The 20,001-nt window shown below is 38.9% G+C and overlaps 1 protein-coding gene across 1 annotated transcript in view; it reads left to right on the forward strand.

Moving 5' to 3' along the window:
• Nucleotides 1-20,001, forward strand: part of MUC19 (mucin 19, oligomeric) — a 97,325-nt gene that overhangs the window by 50,471 nt on the left and 26,853 nt on the right. The window contains exons 34-43 of the mRNA XM_067698686.1: nucleotides 5,437-12,474; nucleotides 12,679-12,852; nucleotides 13,382-13,429; nucleotides 16,066-16,101; nucleotides 17,193-17,246; nucleotides 17,975-18,028; nucleotides 18,643-18,696; nucleotides 18,798-18,851; nucleotides 19,384-19,437; nucleotides 19,868-19,918. Of these exons, the coding sequence (XP_067554787.1) occupies nucleotides 5,437-12,474; nucleotides 12,679-12,852; nucleotides 13,382-13,429; nucleotides 16,066-16,101; nucleotides 17,193-17,246; nucleotides 17,975-18,028; nucleotides 18,643-18,696; nucleotides 18,798-18,851; nucleotides 19,384-19,437; nucleotides 19,868-19,918 (7,617 nt within the window). The remainder of the gene's footprint in view (nucleotides 1-5,436; nucleotides 12,475-12,678; nucleotides 12,853-13,381; nucleotides 13,430-16,065; nucleotides 16,102-17,192; nucleotides 17,247-17,974; nucleotides 18,029-18,642; nucleotides 18,697-18,797; nucleotides 18,852-19,383; nucleotides 19,438-19,867; nucleotides 19,919-20,001) is intronic.

The raw sequence follows: 20,001 nt of genomic DNA on the forward strand, positions 1-20,001 counted from the left end.
TTTGTGACTCAGGGAGGCCTGGGAGAGTTCAGCTTTTCTACAAACAAGAGGCAGGGGACATGGAAGGGCCTTTGTACTTGGGGGAGCCATCTGGGTTCTGCTCAGTTTGAAAAACATAACATTAACACAAACTTAAAATAAAGAAACAACTGAAGATATAAAGAGACATCAAAATTATAAACTAAAAAACTCAGGGTAAAAACGGATAAATAATAGGAAGATGTTAAATTGGAATTGATGAAAACTAAGGAGAGATATTGAAAAAAAAGAAAATTTTTCTTGAAAGTAAAGACCAAATAACAAGGTACCCAACAGAGAATAAATGACTGAAAGTATGGGAAAGGGATTAGAGGGTAGAATTGGAAATATCACCCCCCCAAAAAAATTGCAGACACTTTTAAAAAAGGTAAAGTGGATCAGAGTAGGACATAGTTATAGGAAACAGACAAAAATATTATATATATGTATATATATATGTGTGTGTGTGTGTATATATATATATATATATATATATAAAATTGCAGTTTCTGGAGAAGAAAAGGCAATGAAATAGAACTAATATTTAAAATTGTAAATCAGATTAAGTTTCCTGTAATAAAAAAAAATTTCAAATCTACACGTTGAAAGGACCTACCTGAAAGAATCATTCATGAACAGTCAATTCTGTGGCTTATTTTAGAAAAATGTTAAGCTTGAAAGATAAAGAAATGTTCTGGATGTTGAGGGAAAAGGCAGCTATTAAAAGAGAAAGAAAATCAGGTTAACATTAGACAAGAGTAGAGTAGCATTTAGATACCTAAGGAAAGAGAATGTGGGCCAAGGTTTTCATAGCTAACTAAATGTAATTCAAGTATTAAAGCTATAGGAATATGAAAGAATTCAGGGAATTAGATAGCCATGAGCCCTTCATAATGAAATCACTGGAGGAGTGTTAAGCAGCAAAAAGATGCCTTGAAAACAAGCAAAAAGATTGTAACGCTATTTTTAACTGTAGCTCTAAAACTATAACAAAGTTTGAAAGAAAGGTGGAAGATAAGTGTTACATATTTGACCAAGTAAAAACGTCCAAGTATAAATGACCAAGTAAAAACATGAGCATTAAGAAAGAAAATGGTATTTACTTAAATTGGAAACTACAGAAGAGAAAGAGAACAAGGAAAGAAGAGATTATGAGTTAATTTTATTGCTGCCCACAGGGGACAACCAATAGACACTATCTGAAAGAAAATTGGGAGGATGCTAATGGGATTATATTAAAAAAACACTATAAAATATAACCTTTCTGGGCTTCCCTGGTGGCGCAGTGGTTGAGAGTCCACCTGCTGATGCAGGGGACACGGGTTCGTGCCCCGGTCTGGGAGGATCCCACATGCCGCGGAGTGGCTGGGCCCGTGAGCCATGGCCGCTGAGCCTGCGCGTCCGGAGCCTGTGCTGTGCAACGGGAGAGGCCACAACGGTGAGAGGCCCGCGTACCGCAGAAAACCAGAAAACACCTTTCTAACTATCAAAAGAGAAATAAAAAAGCAAAAAGCAAAAAAAAAAAAAAAAAAAAAAATGAGCATCTAAAGAGTTTGCATAGCAAAAGACAAGTGGCTAAAATTAGAATCCAAAAGTGTATTAAAATAATGTTTAATAATAATTCTTATTAACTTTCAATGAAAGCTTTTCAAAATTACAAAATCATTAAAATAGTTCATTGTACTAATAGCTCTAAGAGAAATAAAAACAAGTAGTTTTCTACAAAGAGGCTAAAAAAGCCATTTGATAAACATTCAATAATCATTTCTGATGTGAAAAAAGAAAAATAAATAAACAACTTGCCCAAGCAGTGTCCATATGCAAACACTACTCCTAGAATCAATATCATGTAATTAAGTGAGTGAATCATTTAACCTCTATTACCTTAGTTTTCTTATCTGTAAAAACTGAGTAATGCAATCTATTGAGTAGCATTGTGATGAGGATCAAATGAAATAATGAATAAATGTATGTCAAAGCACATTTTTTTGAAATGTATAAAGGGTAATAATTATTATTGATATGGAAAAGTAGACGCTTCTGTAATCTTTAGCTGGAAGTTAATTTAAATCAGAATCGGTTATCTCATATTTTAAGAAATTCTGTGAATGAGACTTTTCCATTTTTTTCCCTTTATAACAGGTACACCTGGAACGTCAGGTGGTACAACTAGTGTCACAGAGTGTGACAGTGATCTGACAGTTCAGGTGTTCTCCATTACTAAACAAGACTAATGTGGCATTTAAAATCTGATATTCTTATATGGCCAATTTAGAAATCACTGGAATGTTACTTGATACAATCATAGTGGATTTAAGTAAAAAAGTAATAGTGACCATCTTCTGTTTGGTCCTTAAATGTTGTCTTTGAGTTAGGGACTTCTTAGGATGTATTTCCCATGCAGTTATTTCCATTTCTTTATCTAAGATCTGCATTACACTACACAAAATCACTTCAACAACAAGCAAAAATAAATATGGATTGAAAGTACTAAATAATTATAAAACAATATTAGTTATTTTTGCATTTTATTGATTGTTAATATAATTTTCCCATTACAGAAATATTTGAGTTCAATAAATTCATTTCTTTCTTGAATAATAGACTGTTGGATATTAAAAGTTATCAGGCATTAACAAGGATATTCAAATTTAAAGTTAGAGTCTTTCATTTTGCAGTCTTTTGCAAAAATCCACTATCTTTAGTATTAGAAAAATTTCACGGTTCATTAATATTAGAAAGTGTAGTTTAAAATATTAATATATTTTTCCATAAGTTCTTTATTGAACAGAAAAGTGATCTAGAACCATGATGAACAGCTTTCCCAATTTCTGAGAGTAATTTAATAAATAACATTGGCTTCTGAATTGTCTAAAAATTCAGAAAACAATTTGCTCCCTAAAATCTCTACACATTGGTTTAAAAATGCCTTATTTTCTAGAATTTGCAAATGAGACATGACAATACCTCACTTGCTCAAAGCTCAACCCATACTAAACAACGTTTGTGCTTCATAATACTTAACATGTTTTGAAGGACTAAAGATAGAGACTAAAAACAAACAAATAAATAGGATTGATGAATATTTCTCATGAAACAGGCAAAAAAAAGTGTTTGAGAAATATAATTGGTAGAATAAAATAATACTGTTTTTATACCTTGATTTTTACCCAATATATTGATACAACTTAATGGATAAAAATAAAGATATGAGGCAATCATTAACCATTGTATAATATCATTTGTGAGTCACCTTAATCTGTTTTAGCAAAAATAAAAAATGATGAGCAGAAAAAAATGCACTAAGTGTAAAATGGACAAAGTGTTGTCACATACATTTACTTACTTGAATTATACAACTGCCCTGAGCAATTGACAGTATATTCAGAATTATTTACATTTTATTTATGAAAAAATTAATGTGTTTACTTCAGTCACAGGATGAGTATGTTGTGAGGCCAAAACAGGGCCTACACTGTTGATTCTTCATCCAGTTATTCACCATTACTACATAGGCCACCAACATGGTGAATTTCTGTCAAAAGTATAGAAAGATCTTGTCAACTTGCCTTTTCTTATTTTCAGCTGTATTCCCAGTACTTACCTGAATGACTGATTTGATAAGTGTCTGGTGGATATCTGGTGAATAAGTAAATAGATGAATAGGAACTCACAGTCTGGTAAAGGATTAAGAGCTTTATTCTTATAAATGAAGTAAAAATAACAGGTTATGTGAAAGAGCACCTTCCAGAAGAACTGGAGATGTGGGAGGGAGTAGGCTACTTGTTGCTATACTCAAGTAGTGGAGCTTTGCATCCACACACGTACACCACTGTGTAGATCCATATCTCTACAAATCCAAGGCCTCCATACTCATTTGGTCCTTTAGAATTCTTCAGATAAAGATTTGGAGCATTCTGAGTTATGACAGGTTGTTGCAGAATTAAGTCCATTAGGTTAAGCCCAGGAGGAAGTAGAAGCATTTTGTAAAACAGTTAAGCATATAGAAGAATTTTTAAAATCATTGAATGTGGATTCCAGAGGACAGGGTAAAAGTAATTGTGATAGAGAACAGGCTGTGGAAGAAGTAAGAGTTTAGAATAAAAGAGACAAAGCCCAGCATGACTTTAGAATGCCACAGATGATAGAGGAAACTGAAATGTAGGCTTTACTCAGTGTCAAAGAATGACAGGGTATGAGGTATGGTGGAATTAATTGCTTCAAGAACTCAAACAGAATACTAATTCAAAGTTGCATGAATGAGAATAAAGTTAAGTTTTCAGAGGCAATCACAGTTTTAGCTGGTAGATAGCAAACTAGTCTGTAGAAAAATGCAAGAGCATGACTTGGCGGGTGGGAAGTTCCCTTAAATTGAGCTCAGAAAGAAGCTTCTGGTAATCAGAGACAAGACAGGCCTAGTGGGCATGGTTGCATAATCCATAGGAAGTCAGCTATAAGAAACTTTCGAAGACATTTTAGATTTAGATATCCAAATATATATCCCCAGTCTTGGCTTCTCTGGATCTCTAGATTGAGTAATCTCTAGATTGAGTAATCGATAACTCGATATTTCCACATTTATGTCTAATAGAAATCGCAGATTTAGCATGAGCTAAACAGAATTCTTGATTTTCTTTCATACTCTCACCTGTTCTATCAGTCTTTCCCATATCACTAAATGGTACCATAACTGACTCGTTTTACTCAGGAAAAAATCTTAAAGTTTTCCTTGATGCCTCTCTTTTAATTTTGCACTTCCCAATACAAACAAGGCCTGTTAATGCTAGTTCTAGAACATATCCTGAATCCATCCACTGTTCTCAATCTCCTTTGTCACCACTCTAGCCCTAGGCACTTATATATCATTTGGATTCCTGAAATAACCTCATACTGGTCTTCCAACTTCTATTATACACCCTTTACCATACATTCTCTACAGAGTGGAAAGAGAAATTTTTAAATATATGTAAATCTATCACTCCAAGGCATAACATTGTATTCCATTGCATTTAGAAAAATGTCCAATTTCCCTCCCCTGATTCACAATAACTTGCCCAATCCTATGTACATGTCCTCACCTTCTAGTGTTCTCCTCCTAACCTCCCATGATCCATATACATTCATCTAGTTCTGCTTCTCTAGCATAAACAGCTCATTTCAGTCTTTTGCACTGTCTGATCCCACTGCCTGTAAAGATATTTCCCCTAGAGTTTCACATAGTTGTCTGCTTCTTGTCAGAGCTCAAAATTAATGACATCTTTTCAGAGAGGCATTTGCTAACCAGGGAGTCTAAAATTAGAACCCCAGATGCTGGATATCACCTCACTTCATCTTAGTGCTTCGATGCATTTCTTGTTTGTGAATTTGATTGGTTGGAAAGTAATTTCATTTATGTGTCTTCATGTCTCTCTTATACAGCTGGAGTGACAGAGACAACTAGACCATCAACAGAAGAATCAGCAACCACTAAACGATCAAATGAAGTCTCAGGAAAAACAGTACCATTAACTGAAGGATCAAGGACAACTGTGCAATCAATTGGAGTTACAGGGACTACTGGATCATCAGCTGAAGAATCAGAGACAACAGTACCATCAACTGGAGTGACAGGGACTACTGAAACATCAACTGGAGGATCAGGAACAACTGGATCATCAATTGGAGTATCAGGGGCTACTGGACCATCAACTGGTGATTCTGGGGCGACTGCATCATCAGCTTTAGGTTCAAAGACAAGTGAACGATCGGTTAGAGGATCAAGAACCACTGAGATATCAAATGCAGTGGCAGGAACATATGAACCATCAATGAGAACATCAGGGACAACTGGAAAATCTAGGTCAATTGGACCATCTGTTTTAGGGTCAGAGACAACCACTCCACTATTTGGAGCAAAAGGAACTACTATTATTGGAAAAGGAACCAGTTTATGGTCATCTGGAGGATCAGGGATCACTGGATCAACACGTAGAAATTCAATAGAAACTGGACCAAATGTTGTACGTTCAGAGACAAGTGCACCATTATCTGGAGCAACAAAGACCACTGTTATAAGATCGGGAACCAGATCACCCTCATCTGGAGCATCTTGGACCCCAGGACCATCAACTGGAGGATCAGCAACAACAGGACAATCTGGTGTAGGTTCAGAGACAAATGTACCATTATCTAGAGCAACAGGAAACATAGTTACAGAATCAGGAATGGGTTTACCCTTACCTGGAGCATCAAGGAAACCTGGATCATCACCTGGAGGATCAGCAGCAACTGGACCACCTGGTATTGGTCCAGAGACAACTGCAGCATTATCTGGAACAACAGGAACTGCAGCTATATCATCAGGAACAAGCTTATCATCAGTTGAGAGATCAGGGACCACTAGATCACTACCTGGAATATCAGGGACAAGTGGACCAACTAGTCTAAGTTCAGAGATATCTGTGCCATTATCTGCAACAACAGGAACTAATGTTATAGGATCAGGAACAGGTTTACCCTCATCTGGAGCATCAGGGACCCCGGGATCATCACCTGCAGGATCAGCAGCAACTGGACCACATGGTGTTGGTTCAGAGACAACGGCACCATTATCTGGAGCAACAGGGACCGCTGCTATAAGATCAGGAACAGGTTTAACATCGGTTTTAAAATCAGCGACCACTAGATCAATACCAGGAAGATCAGGGACAACTGGACCACCTGCTGTAAGTTCAGAGACAACTGCACCAATATCTGGAACAAGAGGAACTGCAACTATAGGATCAGGTCCCAGTTTACCATCAGTTGAAGGATCAGGGAGCACTAGATCACTACCTGGAGGATCAGGGACAAGTGGACCACCTAGTGTAAGTTCAGAGATAACTGCACCATTATCTGGAGCAACAGGGACTAGTGTTACAGGATCAGGAACCAGTTTACCAGTATCTAGAGCATCAGGGACCCTTCGATCATCAACTGGAGGATCAGCAGCAACTTCATCACCTGGTGTTGGTTTGGAGACAACAGCAACATTATCTGGAGCAACAGGGACTGCTGCTATAGGAGCAGGAACAAGTTTACTCTCAGCTGAAGAAACAGGGACCACTAGATCAATTCCTCAAGGATCAGGGACAACTGCACTACCTCGTGTAAGTTCACAGACAACTGCAGCATTATCTGGAAAAACAATAACTGCAGCTATAGGATCAGCAACCAGTTTACCATCAGTTGAGGTATCAGGGATCACTAGATCACTACCTGGAGGATCAGAGAGAAGTGGACCAACTGGAGTAGGTTCAGAGATAACTGTGCCATTATCTGGAACAATAGGGACTAATGTTATAGGATCAGAAACCACTTTAACCTCATCCAGAACATCAGGGACATGTGGATTGTCAACTGGAGGATCAGCAGCAAGTGAACCACCTGGTATTGGTTTGCAGACAACAGCACCATTTTCTGGAGCAACAGAGACCGCTCCTATAGGATCAGGAACCAATTTTTCCTCATCTGGAACATCAGAGACACCTGGATCATCTATTGGAGGATTGGCAACTGGATCACCTGGTATTGTTTCAGACACAACTGCCCTATTATCTGGAGCAGCAGGGGCTACTGCTATAGAATTAGGAACCAGTTTACCTTCATCTGGAGTATCAGAAACCCCTGGATCATCACCTGGAGGGTCATCAGCTGCTGGACCACCTGGCCTTAGTTCAGAGACAACTGCACCATTATCTGGAGAAACAAGAATTGCCACTATAAGACCAGGAACCGGTTTACACTCATCTGGAACGTCAGGGACCCCTTTATCATCTCCTGGAGGATCAGCAACAAGTGGACCACCTGGTATTGGTTCAGAGACCACTGAATCATTATCTGGAGCAACAGGAGCTGCAACTATAGGATCAGGAACCAGTTTATCATCAGTTGAGGGATCAGGGACCACTAGATCACTACTTAGAGGATCACAGACAAATGGACAACCTGGCGTAAGTTCAGACATAACTGTGTCATTGTCTGGAACAACAGGGTCTAGTGTTATAGAATCAGCAAGCAGTTTACCCTCATCTGGAGCATCAGTGAACCCTGGATCATCACCTGGAGGATCATCAGCAACTGGATCACCTGGTGTTGTTTCAGAGACAATGGCATCATTTTCTGGAGCATCAGAGACCGCTGCTTTAGGATCAGGAACAAGTTTACCCTCATCTGGAGCATCAGGGACCACTGGACCGTCACCTGGAAGATCAGCAGTAACTGGATCACATGTTATTTTTTGGGAGACAGATGCGGTATTATCTGGAGCAAAAGGAACTGCAGTTATAGGTTCAGGAACAAGTTTACCATCAGTTGAGGGATCAGGGACCACTAGATCACTACCTGGAGGATCAGGGACAAGTGGACTGACTGATTTAAGTTCACAGATAACTCAGCAATTATCTGGAACAACAGGGAGTAATGTTATAAGATCAGGAACTAGTTTACCCTCATCTGGAGCATCAGGGAACCCTGCAATATCACCTGGAAGATCAGCAGTAACTGGACCACCTGTTGTAGGTTCAGAGACATTTGGACCAGTATCTGGAGCAATAGGCACCACTCTTACAGGATCTGGAGACAGTTTAACATCATTTGAAAGAACAGCCTCTACTAGATCAATTCCTGGAGGATCAGGGAGAACTGGACTATCAGTTGTAGGTTCAGAGACAACTGTGTCTCTATTTGAAGCAACAGGGACCACTGTTGTTGCATCAAGAGCCAGCTTGCCATCAGCTGAAAGATCTGCCACCAGTAGTTCAATACATGCAGGGTCAGGGACAAGCGGACCATATATTGTAGGTTCAGACACAAGTGCACCATTATCTAGAGCAACAGGGACCACTGCTATAGGATCAGGAACTGGTTTACCATCAGTTGAAGGGTCAGGGACCACTAGATCAGTACCTGGAGGATCAAGGACAAGTGGACCACGTGGTGTAAGTTCAAAGACAATTGCATCTTTATCTGGAGCAACAGAGACTAATGTTATAGAATCAGGAACTAGTTTACCCTCATCTGGAGCATCAGGGACCCCTAGATTATTGCCTGGAGAATCAGCAGCACCTGAACCACCTGGCGTAGGTTCAGAGACAACTGCACCATTATCTGTAGGAAAAAAGACTACTATTTATGGATTAGGGACCATTTTACCCTCGTCAGTAACATCGGCGAACCCTGGATCATTACCTGGTGGATCACCAACCTCTGGATCACCTGGTTCAAGTTCAGAGACAACTGCACCATCATCTGGAGCAAGAGCAACCACTGTTATAGGATTAGTAACAAGTTTACCATTAGTTGAAAGATCAGCGACCACTAGATCAATATTTGGAGGATCAGAGACAAGTGGACCATCTGTTGTAGGTTCAGAGACAACTGCACCATTATCTGGAGCTATAGGGACAACTGTTATTGTGTCAAGAACCAGTTTGTCATCAGTTGAAGCATCAGCCACCACTAGTTCAATACCTGGAGAGTCAGGGACAAGTCAACCATATGTTGTAGGTTCAGAGACAAGTGCACCATTATCTGCAACAACAGGTACCACTGTTATAGGATCAGGAACCAGTGTACCCTCATCTGGAGCATCAGGGACTCCTGGATCATTGCCTGTAGGATCAGCACCAACTGGGCCACCTGGTGTAAGTTCAGAGACAACTGCACCATTATCTGGAGCAAAAAGGACCACGGTTATAGGAAGAGGAACTAGTTTACCATCAGTTGAAGGATCAGTCACCACTAGATCAATACCTGGAGGATCAGGAACAGCTGGGTCATCTTTTGTAGGTTCAGAGACAGCTACACCATTATCTGGAGAAATAGGGACGACTGTTATGGGATCAGGGACAAGTTTACAATCAGTTGTAGGATCAGGGATAACTGGATCCACAGTTGTACTGTTAGGAACAACTAGAACCTCTATTGTAAGTTCAGGGACAATTGAATCATTATCTGGACCCTCAGAGACAACTGGAACATCAATTGAAAGATCAGGAACAACTAGTTCAGTATCTGGAGTGACAGGAACCAATAGAATCTCTGTTGTAAATTCAGGTATAACTACACTATCATCTAGAGCAACACTGACCCCTGAATCATCGCCTGGAGGATCTGTATCAACTGAATCACCTGATGTAGGTTTAGGGACAACTGGATCATTAACTGAAGCATCATCGACAACTGAAACATCAGCTGAAGAATCAGGCAAAACTGTAACTTTTTTTGCAGGTACCAGGACAACTGGATTATCAGCTGGAAGTTCAGGGACAACTGGGCCACCATCTGGAGAAAGAGGGACCACTGTTATTGAATCAAGAGCAAGGGGATCATCAGCTGAAGCATCACGGACAACTGGATCAGCAGGTGGACTAACAATAACCACTAGAACATCTGGTATAGGTTCAGGGGCAAGTGCACTATCATCTGGAGTGACAAGGACAACAATAACATCCAGTGTAGGTTTAGGGACAACTGGATCATCATCTGGAGAAACAGGGACCACTGTTGTTGAATCAGGAACAAGTGGACCCTCAGGTGAAGGATCAGGGACAACTGCATCACCAGATGGATTGACAAGAACAACTAAAATCTCTGTTGTAAGTTTAGGGACTACTGGACCATCAACTGGAGTGCTGTGGAAAACACGAACATCTATTGTAGGTTCAGGAACAACAGGACCAGCAGTTGAAGTATCAGGGACAGCTGGACCATCATCTGGAGGATCAAGGACAACTAGAACATCAATTAAAGGATTTGGAACAACTGGTTCATTAGCTGGAGTTACAGGAACAACTATAATCTATGCTGAAATTTCAGGGACAGCTGAACCATTATCTGGGGTGACTAGGACTCCTGTATTATCACCAGGAGGATCAGCATCAACTGGAACAAGTGTTGTAGGGTCAGGGACAACGGGATCATCAGGTGGAGATTTATGGAGAACTGGACCATCAACTGGGAAAACAGGAACCACTGGATCATCACCTGGAGAATCAGTGTCAGGTGGTATTTCTGCTGTAGGTTCAGGGACAACTGTACCATCACCCGGAGTCACAAGGACAGCGGGAGTTTCAGAGACCACTCGATCATCTGTTATAGGATCTGAGACAACCAGACCTGCAGTTGAAGGATCAGGGACAACTGGATCAACAGCTGGACTGACTATAACCACTAGGACATCTGTTGTAGTTTCAGGGACAACTGGACCATCATCTGAAGTGACAAGGACAACAATAACATCTGGTGTAGTTTCAGGGACAATAGGACCACCATCTGGAGAAACAGAGACCACTGTTATAGGATCAGGAGCAAGTGGATCATCAGCTGAAGGATCACAGACAAGTGGATCAACACCTGGAATGACAAGAACCACTGGAACATTCATTGTAGGTTCAGAGACAACTGCACCATTATCTGGAGCATCAGGGACAACTGGATCATCACTTGGCCTGAGTGCCACAACTAGCTTCTCTGTCGTAGGCTCAGGGACAATGGAAGCATCAACTAGAGAATCATGGACAACAAGCCCAGGAGATGTAACTTCATCAACCATTGTATTGTCAGCTGGTGCTTCAGGAACAACTAGACCTGGAGTAACAAGGACAAGTAGACCATCTGTTGTAGGTTCAGAGACAGCTAGTCCATCATCTGGAGAAACAGGGGTAACTATTATAGGATCAGGGTCAAGTGGATCATCAGCTGAAGGATCAGAGACAACTGGATCAACAGCTGGACTGACTATAACCACTAGGACATCTGTTGTAGGTTCAGGGACAACTGGACCGTCATCTGGAGTGACAGGGACAAAAATAATATCTGGTGTAGGTTCAGGGACAACTGGGCCACCATCTGGAGAAAGAGGGACCACTGTTATTGACTCAAGAGCAAGGGGATCATCAGCTGAAGCATCACGGACAACTGGATCAGCAGGTGGACTAACAATAACCACTAGAACATCTGGTATAGGTTCAGGGGCAAGTGCACTATCATCTGGAGTGACAAGGACAACAATAACATCCAGTGTAGGTTTAGGGACAACTGGATCATCATCTGGAGAAACAGGGACCACTGTTGTTGAATCAGGAACAAGTGGACCCTCAGGTGAAGGATCAGGGACAACTGCATCACCAGATGGATTGACAAGAACAACTAAAATCTCTGTTGTAAGTTTAGGGACTACTGGACCATCAACTGGAGTGCTGTGGAAAACACGAACATCTATTGTAGGTTCAGGGACAACTGGATCATCAACTGGAGTATTAGAGACAATTGATACATCAGCTGAAGGATCGAAGACAACTAGACCATCAACTGGAAGATCATGGACAACTGGGACACCAGTTGAAGGATCTGGAACAACTGGATCATCAACTTTTACAACCACAGGGGCCAGGAGGACAACTTGGGGGCCAGGAAGTGAGGTTACCACATATGAAGGTAAGACAAGTTAGCTATATTTAGACAATAATATAAATAATTTTAATTTAATAGAGATCTAATTTTGAACTATATTACTTTATCAGAATTATACTATTTAGAACTCAAAGATGGGAACTTTGTAGAATATTATTGTTTTAAATTGATTCCTCAGGCCCCTTAAGAAGGTTATGTTTTCATCCCTATTACTTCTTTTGTGACCAGGTGGAATCAGTAGATCAGTAGGAGCTACCAGAGGTGCTGGTAGTGGAGGCCCAGTTGGAGCATCAAGCTTTGGAACCACTTCTGCTGGGAACCAAGCAGACAAGACTCACCAGGATGCTCTTTTGGTGGTCCAATATGAGCATGCCTTAGGCCCAAATTACAATAATGATTTAAGTTAATTTAAGCAAGGACCATATTTTTTGAGAAATGATTAAGAGGTGTTCTAGGTTTTTATTAACATCTAAATTTGAAATTTACTTAAATGGCAGTAAGTTTATAATTTTTACAAAATGAACCATGTGAAGATAATAGTCAGTTATCCTTTTAACCAGACACAACTAAAGAACCATATGGAGAAACTACTGAAGTGGGTGAAAGCATGACCAGATCAACTACACCCAGAAAATCAGGCGAGTGGGAAGGGAAGCTATTGGCCCCAGTTACAACCCAACATAAGTTTTTTTGATAAATCTCATAAATATCCATTATTGAATATTAGTGTATTATAAGTTTAGAAATCAGAAAATCTGATCCAAATTATCTGGTATTGAGGACCTTGGATATTTTGTTAGGTGTTTTCAGACCAGTACTGCAACTGCAACATCTGGACTCAAAGTAGTTAAATTGTTAAATGTCCAGTTAGTGTCCCAATAAAATAAGAACATTGCTCATGACTTTCTTCTTTTAATCTCACATTCCTTAGGAGCCACCCCTGGCTCAACAATTGCACCAGAAAGATCCACTACTACTGGTAAGTAAGCAGGAGATGTGAGATGTATTTTTTGACTTGTTTTCATGCTCACTGGCTAATTAAACATGGCAAAATAATTAATAATAATTCCAGTTAAATAATACAATGCCCTAAAATCTATTATGTTATTTAACTATTTAAATAAATATTGTTATCTCATTTTACTCATGAAGAACTTAGAAAAGATATTACATAACTTGGTCCAGGTTCTACAGCAAAACAAATAGTGGAGACAATATATATTTTTTAACATCTTTATTGGAGTATAATTGCTTTACAATGGTGTGTTAGCTTCTGCTTTATAACAAAGTGAACCAGCTATACATATACATATATCCTCATATCTCCTTCCTCTTGCATCTCCCTCCCACCCTCCTTATCCCACTCCTCTAGGTGGTCACAAAGCACCGAGCTGATCTCCCTGTGCTATGTGGCTGCTTCCCACTAGCTAGCTATTTTACATTTGGTAGTGTATATGTGTCAATGTTACTCTCTCACTTCGTCCCAGCTTACCCTTCCCCCTCCCTGTGTCCTCAAGTCCATTCTCTACTTCTGTGTCTTTATTCTGTCCTGCCCCTAGGTTCTTCAGAACCTTTTTTTTTTAGATTCCATATACATGTGTTAGCATATGGTATTTGTTTTTCTCTTTCTGACTTACTTCATTCTGTATGACAGACTCTATGTCCATCCACCTCACTACAAATAACTCAATTTTGTTTCTTTTTATGGCTGAGTAATATTCCATTGTATATATATGCCGCATCTTCTTTATCCATTCATCTGTCGATGGACACTTAGGTTGCTTCCATGTCCTGGCTCTTGTAAATAGAGCTGCAATGAACATTGTGGTACATGACTCTTTTTGAATTATGGTTCTCTCAGGGTATATGCCCAGTAGTGGGATTGCTGGGTCATATGGTAGTTCTATTTTTAGTTTTTTTTTTTTTTTTTTTGCTGTACGTGGGCCTCTCACTGCTGTGGCCTCTCCCGTCGTGGAGCCCAGGCTCCAGACACGCAGGCTCAGCAGCCATGGCCCACAGGCGCAGCTGCTCTGCAGCATGCAGGACCCTCCCATACCGGGGTACGAACCCGTGTCCCCTGCATCGGCAGGCGGACTCCCAACCACTGCACCACGAGGGAAGACCAATTTTTAGTTTTTTAAGGAACCTCCATACTGTTCCCCATAGTGGCTGTATCAATTTACATGTGGAGACAATATTTTTATCCATTGTTTACTGACTCCACAGTGTGCTCTTTACCACAAGGGCATCCTTCACTAAGGAAATATACAATGATCCTTAGTGACCCATTAATAAAAGCTTGCATTTAATATTTACATAGATTAAATTTTCCCCGTTTCTAACTATAAAAACTACAGCAGCAGATAATAAAAAGAAGTATAACATTTTTAATATGTTGAGAAACTTTGGCATTTTGCCATTCTGAAATCACAAGATTTGAGGCATTTATGAAAACTATAATACTATTGTTTTGCAAATCAAAATTTTATCTCTTTATTTCTTTTTACAGTTATTACAACATGACATAAAATTCACAAATACTTATAAGACAATTTTTTCTTAACAATAAATGGACTATTTATTCAAGCCTATAATATATTATCAAGTTTCTAGACTAGTAACACTGGGTCGGCCAAAAAGTTCATTCGGGTTTTTCTGTAGCATCGTATATGGAAAAACCCGAATGAACTTTTTGGCCAACCCAATATACTCATATCGAATATAGTGGGAAAAACTTCATTTCTCAATTTGCAGGTTATCTAATAGAACCTAGGTTTTAGTGAATAAATTGTCCAATATTTAAAGAATAGCTTGCTTATTGTTTCTTTTTCTGGTAAAGATTTATCCTATGTTTATTCTAACTACTCTTACAAACTCCCCTTATGTAAAATTATTTTACAAACTAATCACTAGAAAATAATTAATTTGATAATTTGATTCAGACTAAATGTATAATATTATCTGTTTAATCTATGGTTATGCTAACCTAAATGAATTGCCATGCTTCATATTATATATTGAACATAATAATTATAAATTAATTCCATAGTTACTAATATGTGACTCCTGGGCACTGTATGTATTTTATCTTTTTTTTTTTTTTTTGCATTTTCCAAGTTCAAGACTTTAGTCTTTAAATGGAACCAAAGAAGAATTACATATGTGTAAACATTTTATTTGGGAAAAGGGCAATGCCTTTGTTTTTAGTTTGATAATTTGTAACTCATAGATGATTTCTTAAAAGAGCACTTTACAATTTATCTCCCAAGAGATCTCTCACCCTGAATAGAATTTCTAAGATGAGCCTTTGTGGAAATAATATATTTCTGTTTTTTAATAAAAAAATTTATATATCATGGCATTTGAAACATCGTGGTGAATTTTTTTTTTTTTGGTACACGGGCCTCTCACTGTTGTGGAGCACATGGCTCGTGAGCCCAGCCGCTCCGCGGCATGTGGGATCTTCCCGGACCGGGACACGAACCCGTGTCCCCTGCATTGGCAGGCGGACTGTCGACCACTGCACCACCAGAGAAGCCCCATTGTGGTGAATTTTAAAAATAAAATTCAAATATATTATTTAATTGAAACATGAATTTAATTTTTCTTTATTAGGCTCCGATAATGCAATTCCACCAGAACCTGTTGTAGGTAAGTTGATATTAAAATGACAAAATTATGCTTTTTCACAATGTGCCTTGAAATAATATTTCTAATTTTTCTACTTGAACACTGAAAAATATCTAAGGGACTGTTATATTCTTCTCAAATTTTAACCTAATACAAATTAATCTGTATGAATTGAGTTAAATAAAAATGTACATTTATAAATATATTTGTATTTTTAAATTTAGTGCCATTTAAGCAACCTGAAGTAACAGATGAAAAAATGTCACATTATAAATGTGGATTTGAAAAAAAATGGTGTTACAGTAACTAGAATCAAAAATATGATAGTAGAAGTCTTAATTTATCAGATTAATAAAACATAAACTTCAAATTAGATTTTGGTAGCATAGGGCTCTTGCTTTTTCTATTTTTATACCTTCTTGAATCATACCAAAGACATTGAATCTTATATATAATTGTTAAATTCTGCACTGGTTGTGTACAAACTTACAGAATCAATCAAATAAACAAAAATGACTCTAGAAATACACTCTTTATTAAATAAAAAGGCAGTTCCATATTTCTCAGCATATTATTTGTCACCTATCATTTCCATTAAATTTTTTAGCTTTTATTGCATCCTGGTGTCTCTTTTAAATTTAACAGTTTTAAAAGATATGCAAAAGAAATTTATTTTTTAGAATGTTCCACTTTTTCTTAATTGTTCCCCCTCTGCATTCTTTTAGCATTTACATTTGAGTATAACCTCCATGAGGACAGACATTTTTTTCTTATTTTGTTCACTGGTATAAAATCCCTTTCTGGTCCTTATCTGATAAGGTGTTTGATTTTGATACTTGCCCACCTGATCCACTAGATTCTACCTTTGTGGAATAGGGACCATTCAATATGCATCACTCTGTTGTCACTCATTACCTACTACCAGAAACCTGAGAGATCCTTTAAGACAGGCATTTCCAACACAGGTAAGGCTGAAATAATAATAAGAACACCACTATAGGCACTCAGGACATGAAGCTTTTTGTAGGGCTGCTGTGAAAAAATAATACTAAATGCCTCTTCCCCATATCCCAAATGCCCAGAATTTACTGTTCTCCTATTTTCTACCTCAGAGGCTACAACATCCAGAGAAGATACTGGTACTGCTGGAATTGGATTCCAGACAGGTGAGAAGGAGCAGCTCCTGTCTTGTTATTATCACTAATTATGACACAGGATATCCTAGAGAGAATTTCTGGAGAACAGTTCATATTTACTCTACCAATACTGCATTTTAGGCAAATTAATTATTTTTCAGTTTTGAATTTTTTTTCTGAAAAGTTGCTAATAACATTCTAGAGTCGTAGCTGTAATACTGAAGTTGGGATTGTAGTAATTGTTATGAAACACTTCTCCTGTGGATTTACATATATCATAAGCTTTGACAAGGGAAGAGTGAGAAAACTTTGTATTCCTGAGAAACTGAGAAGAGTTACAGGAACCTAGGAAACATGTCTGTCCCACGTAGATGTATGCTTTTCACAAGGAAGTGATGAAGAGCACAGTATTTTCCCAGTGTCTCAAGTTCTCAGCACACTCATAGCTTCTGTTTTGAAACCAATGTAGCATCAGAAAGCCAAGTCATAGGGAGTAAGACAGGAGAGGGTGGGAGAAACCCACCCTGTTTCCTCGATGTAGAATGCCAGGAAGTGTATTTCTGGTTGAGAACATTGTCACTATTATTGCTTTGGTAATAAAATGGTTAATGAAAAACTACACAGAGCTCATCAACAGAGAAGAGTCAGTGAGCAGTCCAGTTGGATACTATGAAGATATACCTAGGTTCTTTCTAGAAGCATGCTTTTAGGGAAGAAACATGAGCACCATGGTGACTACATTTCATTATGTGTTTCAGGCACCACTGAGGTAGCCCCTGGCACAACTGTTGCCCCTGGCAATTTCAACACAGGTGAGTCAACAAGGTGACATATAATCTTCCACAGTCCTCCCACAAATTAGATGTCTCCTCTGTTACTATCTTTTGCAGACCTCCTGCCATATCCTTTCCATGATCCTTAAATATTCTCCAGTTAACTCTTTCCTCCTTCTCTCCCACAGAAGGAGAAAGTGAAACAACCAGAGTTGGAATAGCCAAAAGTGAGGCCTGCTAAGCTAATACCTGAACTTTATGATACCTTCACAAAAACAATCTTATGAAAATATATCTTCACTGTTTATATATGTTATATTGAGCAAATTCAGAAAAACAAGACAAGACAGTTTCCTTATTTCCTGAGCTTATAAGTGCCTTCACTAGACTATTGTGAAGTCAAACTAGGATAGATAAACTGGTAATGTAGAGAGAAATTTCCTATCTCGCCTCCAAAAAAAGGGACCTGATAGTTGAGCACTTTCTCAGTAAAATTGTAGAAAGACATGTTACAAGGGGCATATATGGATCACTTACTTGTACTAAAAGTCTCAGGGTTATAGTTTGCTATTGCACGGAGACTTTAGATTCCTATTTAAATCACGTGGTGAACAGCAATTGAGCTAGTGACCACTGACCCTTTCTTGTTTTAGGTACTACAGGTAGAGTCTCTGGAAAAACTCTGGAACCTGGAAGTTACAACACAGGTATCTGGACAGTGGCACCTTGGGTGATATATTCTGACAAAAGCACAGTGTGTACTTTCCCACACCCTAGTCTTTACTCCTTTCTTTCTTTTCTCTGTCAGAGTTCACCATTTCCACGAGAAGAAGTGGGACCACCCAACCAGAACTTCCAGGAGGTGAGCTCTTTTAATCTGAGGCTTTGGGACTTTCATCAAATCTCTGTTTGTGTGAATACAGTGAACACATTAGTGTGAAAGTGGGCAAAGGAAAGGGGCCTGAATTTCCTCTGGGAACACAATATGCCAGAGTCACAAACCTGGGTCTGCCTAAGAATTCCATGACCTCAGATATCTCCATCTGGATTTCCAGAGGCATGGGCTTGCAGAGCTAGCTGTTGAATGCCATGAATGAGGGTGACTGCTAGCCAGCCCCTGCCTACCAAGTCCCCTATCCTTTTATATGGTTTGCCATGTTCTCATAACACTTACTAACATCTATCACATCCACCTATTTATTATGTTTATTGTTCACTGTTGGTCTCCAGTTGCTAGAATGTAACTTGCATTAGGGTAGGGATCTTTGAATATTCTGCTTGCTGATATATGCAAGGGTCTAAAACAATATTGCACAGAAGAGATGATTAATACATACTAGTGGAACGATGAAATGTATACTTATTTTGAGGCTTCACTCTATTTGCTTTAATAGGTATCACCATGGTTTTACCTGGAGCCAGCAGCAGTTCACAGAGTTCCATGTCAGGTAAGATGGACTAAATAAGTTAACCTTATCAGAGTATTAGAGTCAAGGAGATCTATTTTAAATATCTGAATATCAAATTAGCTCAAGTAATTGATGAGTAAAACTTAGAAAGACGAACACTTCATCTGCCTTTTTCCTCCTTCAGGCAGCTCTGTCACCACTCTAGGGAGCCCAGGGTCTGGAAGTGAAACAGGTGAGGGTGACATAAGGTCTCCTTTCACTTTCAGTGACTCTATGGAAAGGGAACTCTAATAACAATAATGATCAATAGGTGGGTCAGGAAAGGAAACTGTGGGAGTAATTGATGGTTCATTTCCTACAGAATCAAAGATCTGCAGGACAGGTCTCCAGTGATTCAAGGCTGCATAGCTACTTCAGTATTCACTGGGGAGTTAATGCTGTGTTGATCCCTTTATTTTTCTCACTTTAGGTACTTCAGGAGAATTCTCTAAGACAACCATATCTGGAAGTTCCCACACAGGTAGGTTAACAAGAAGGAAATCTTGCTAATTAACCTCATAATATAGTTAGTAGACCTGTTCTGATAAAATATCAGCATCATTC

This window comes from Pseudorca crassidens, chromosome 11 (assembly GCF_039906515.1).
Source record: "Pseudorca crassidens isolate mPseCra1 chromosome 11, mPseCra1.hap1, whole genome shotgun sequence".
Classification (NCBI taxonomy): Eukaryota; Metazoa; Chordata; class Mammalia; order Artiodactyla; family Delphinidae; genus Pseudorca; species Pseudorca crassidens.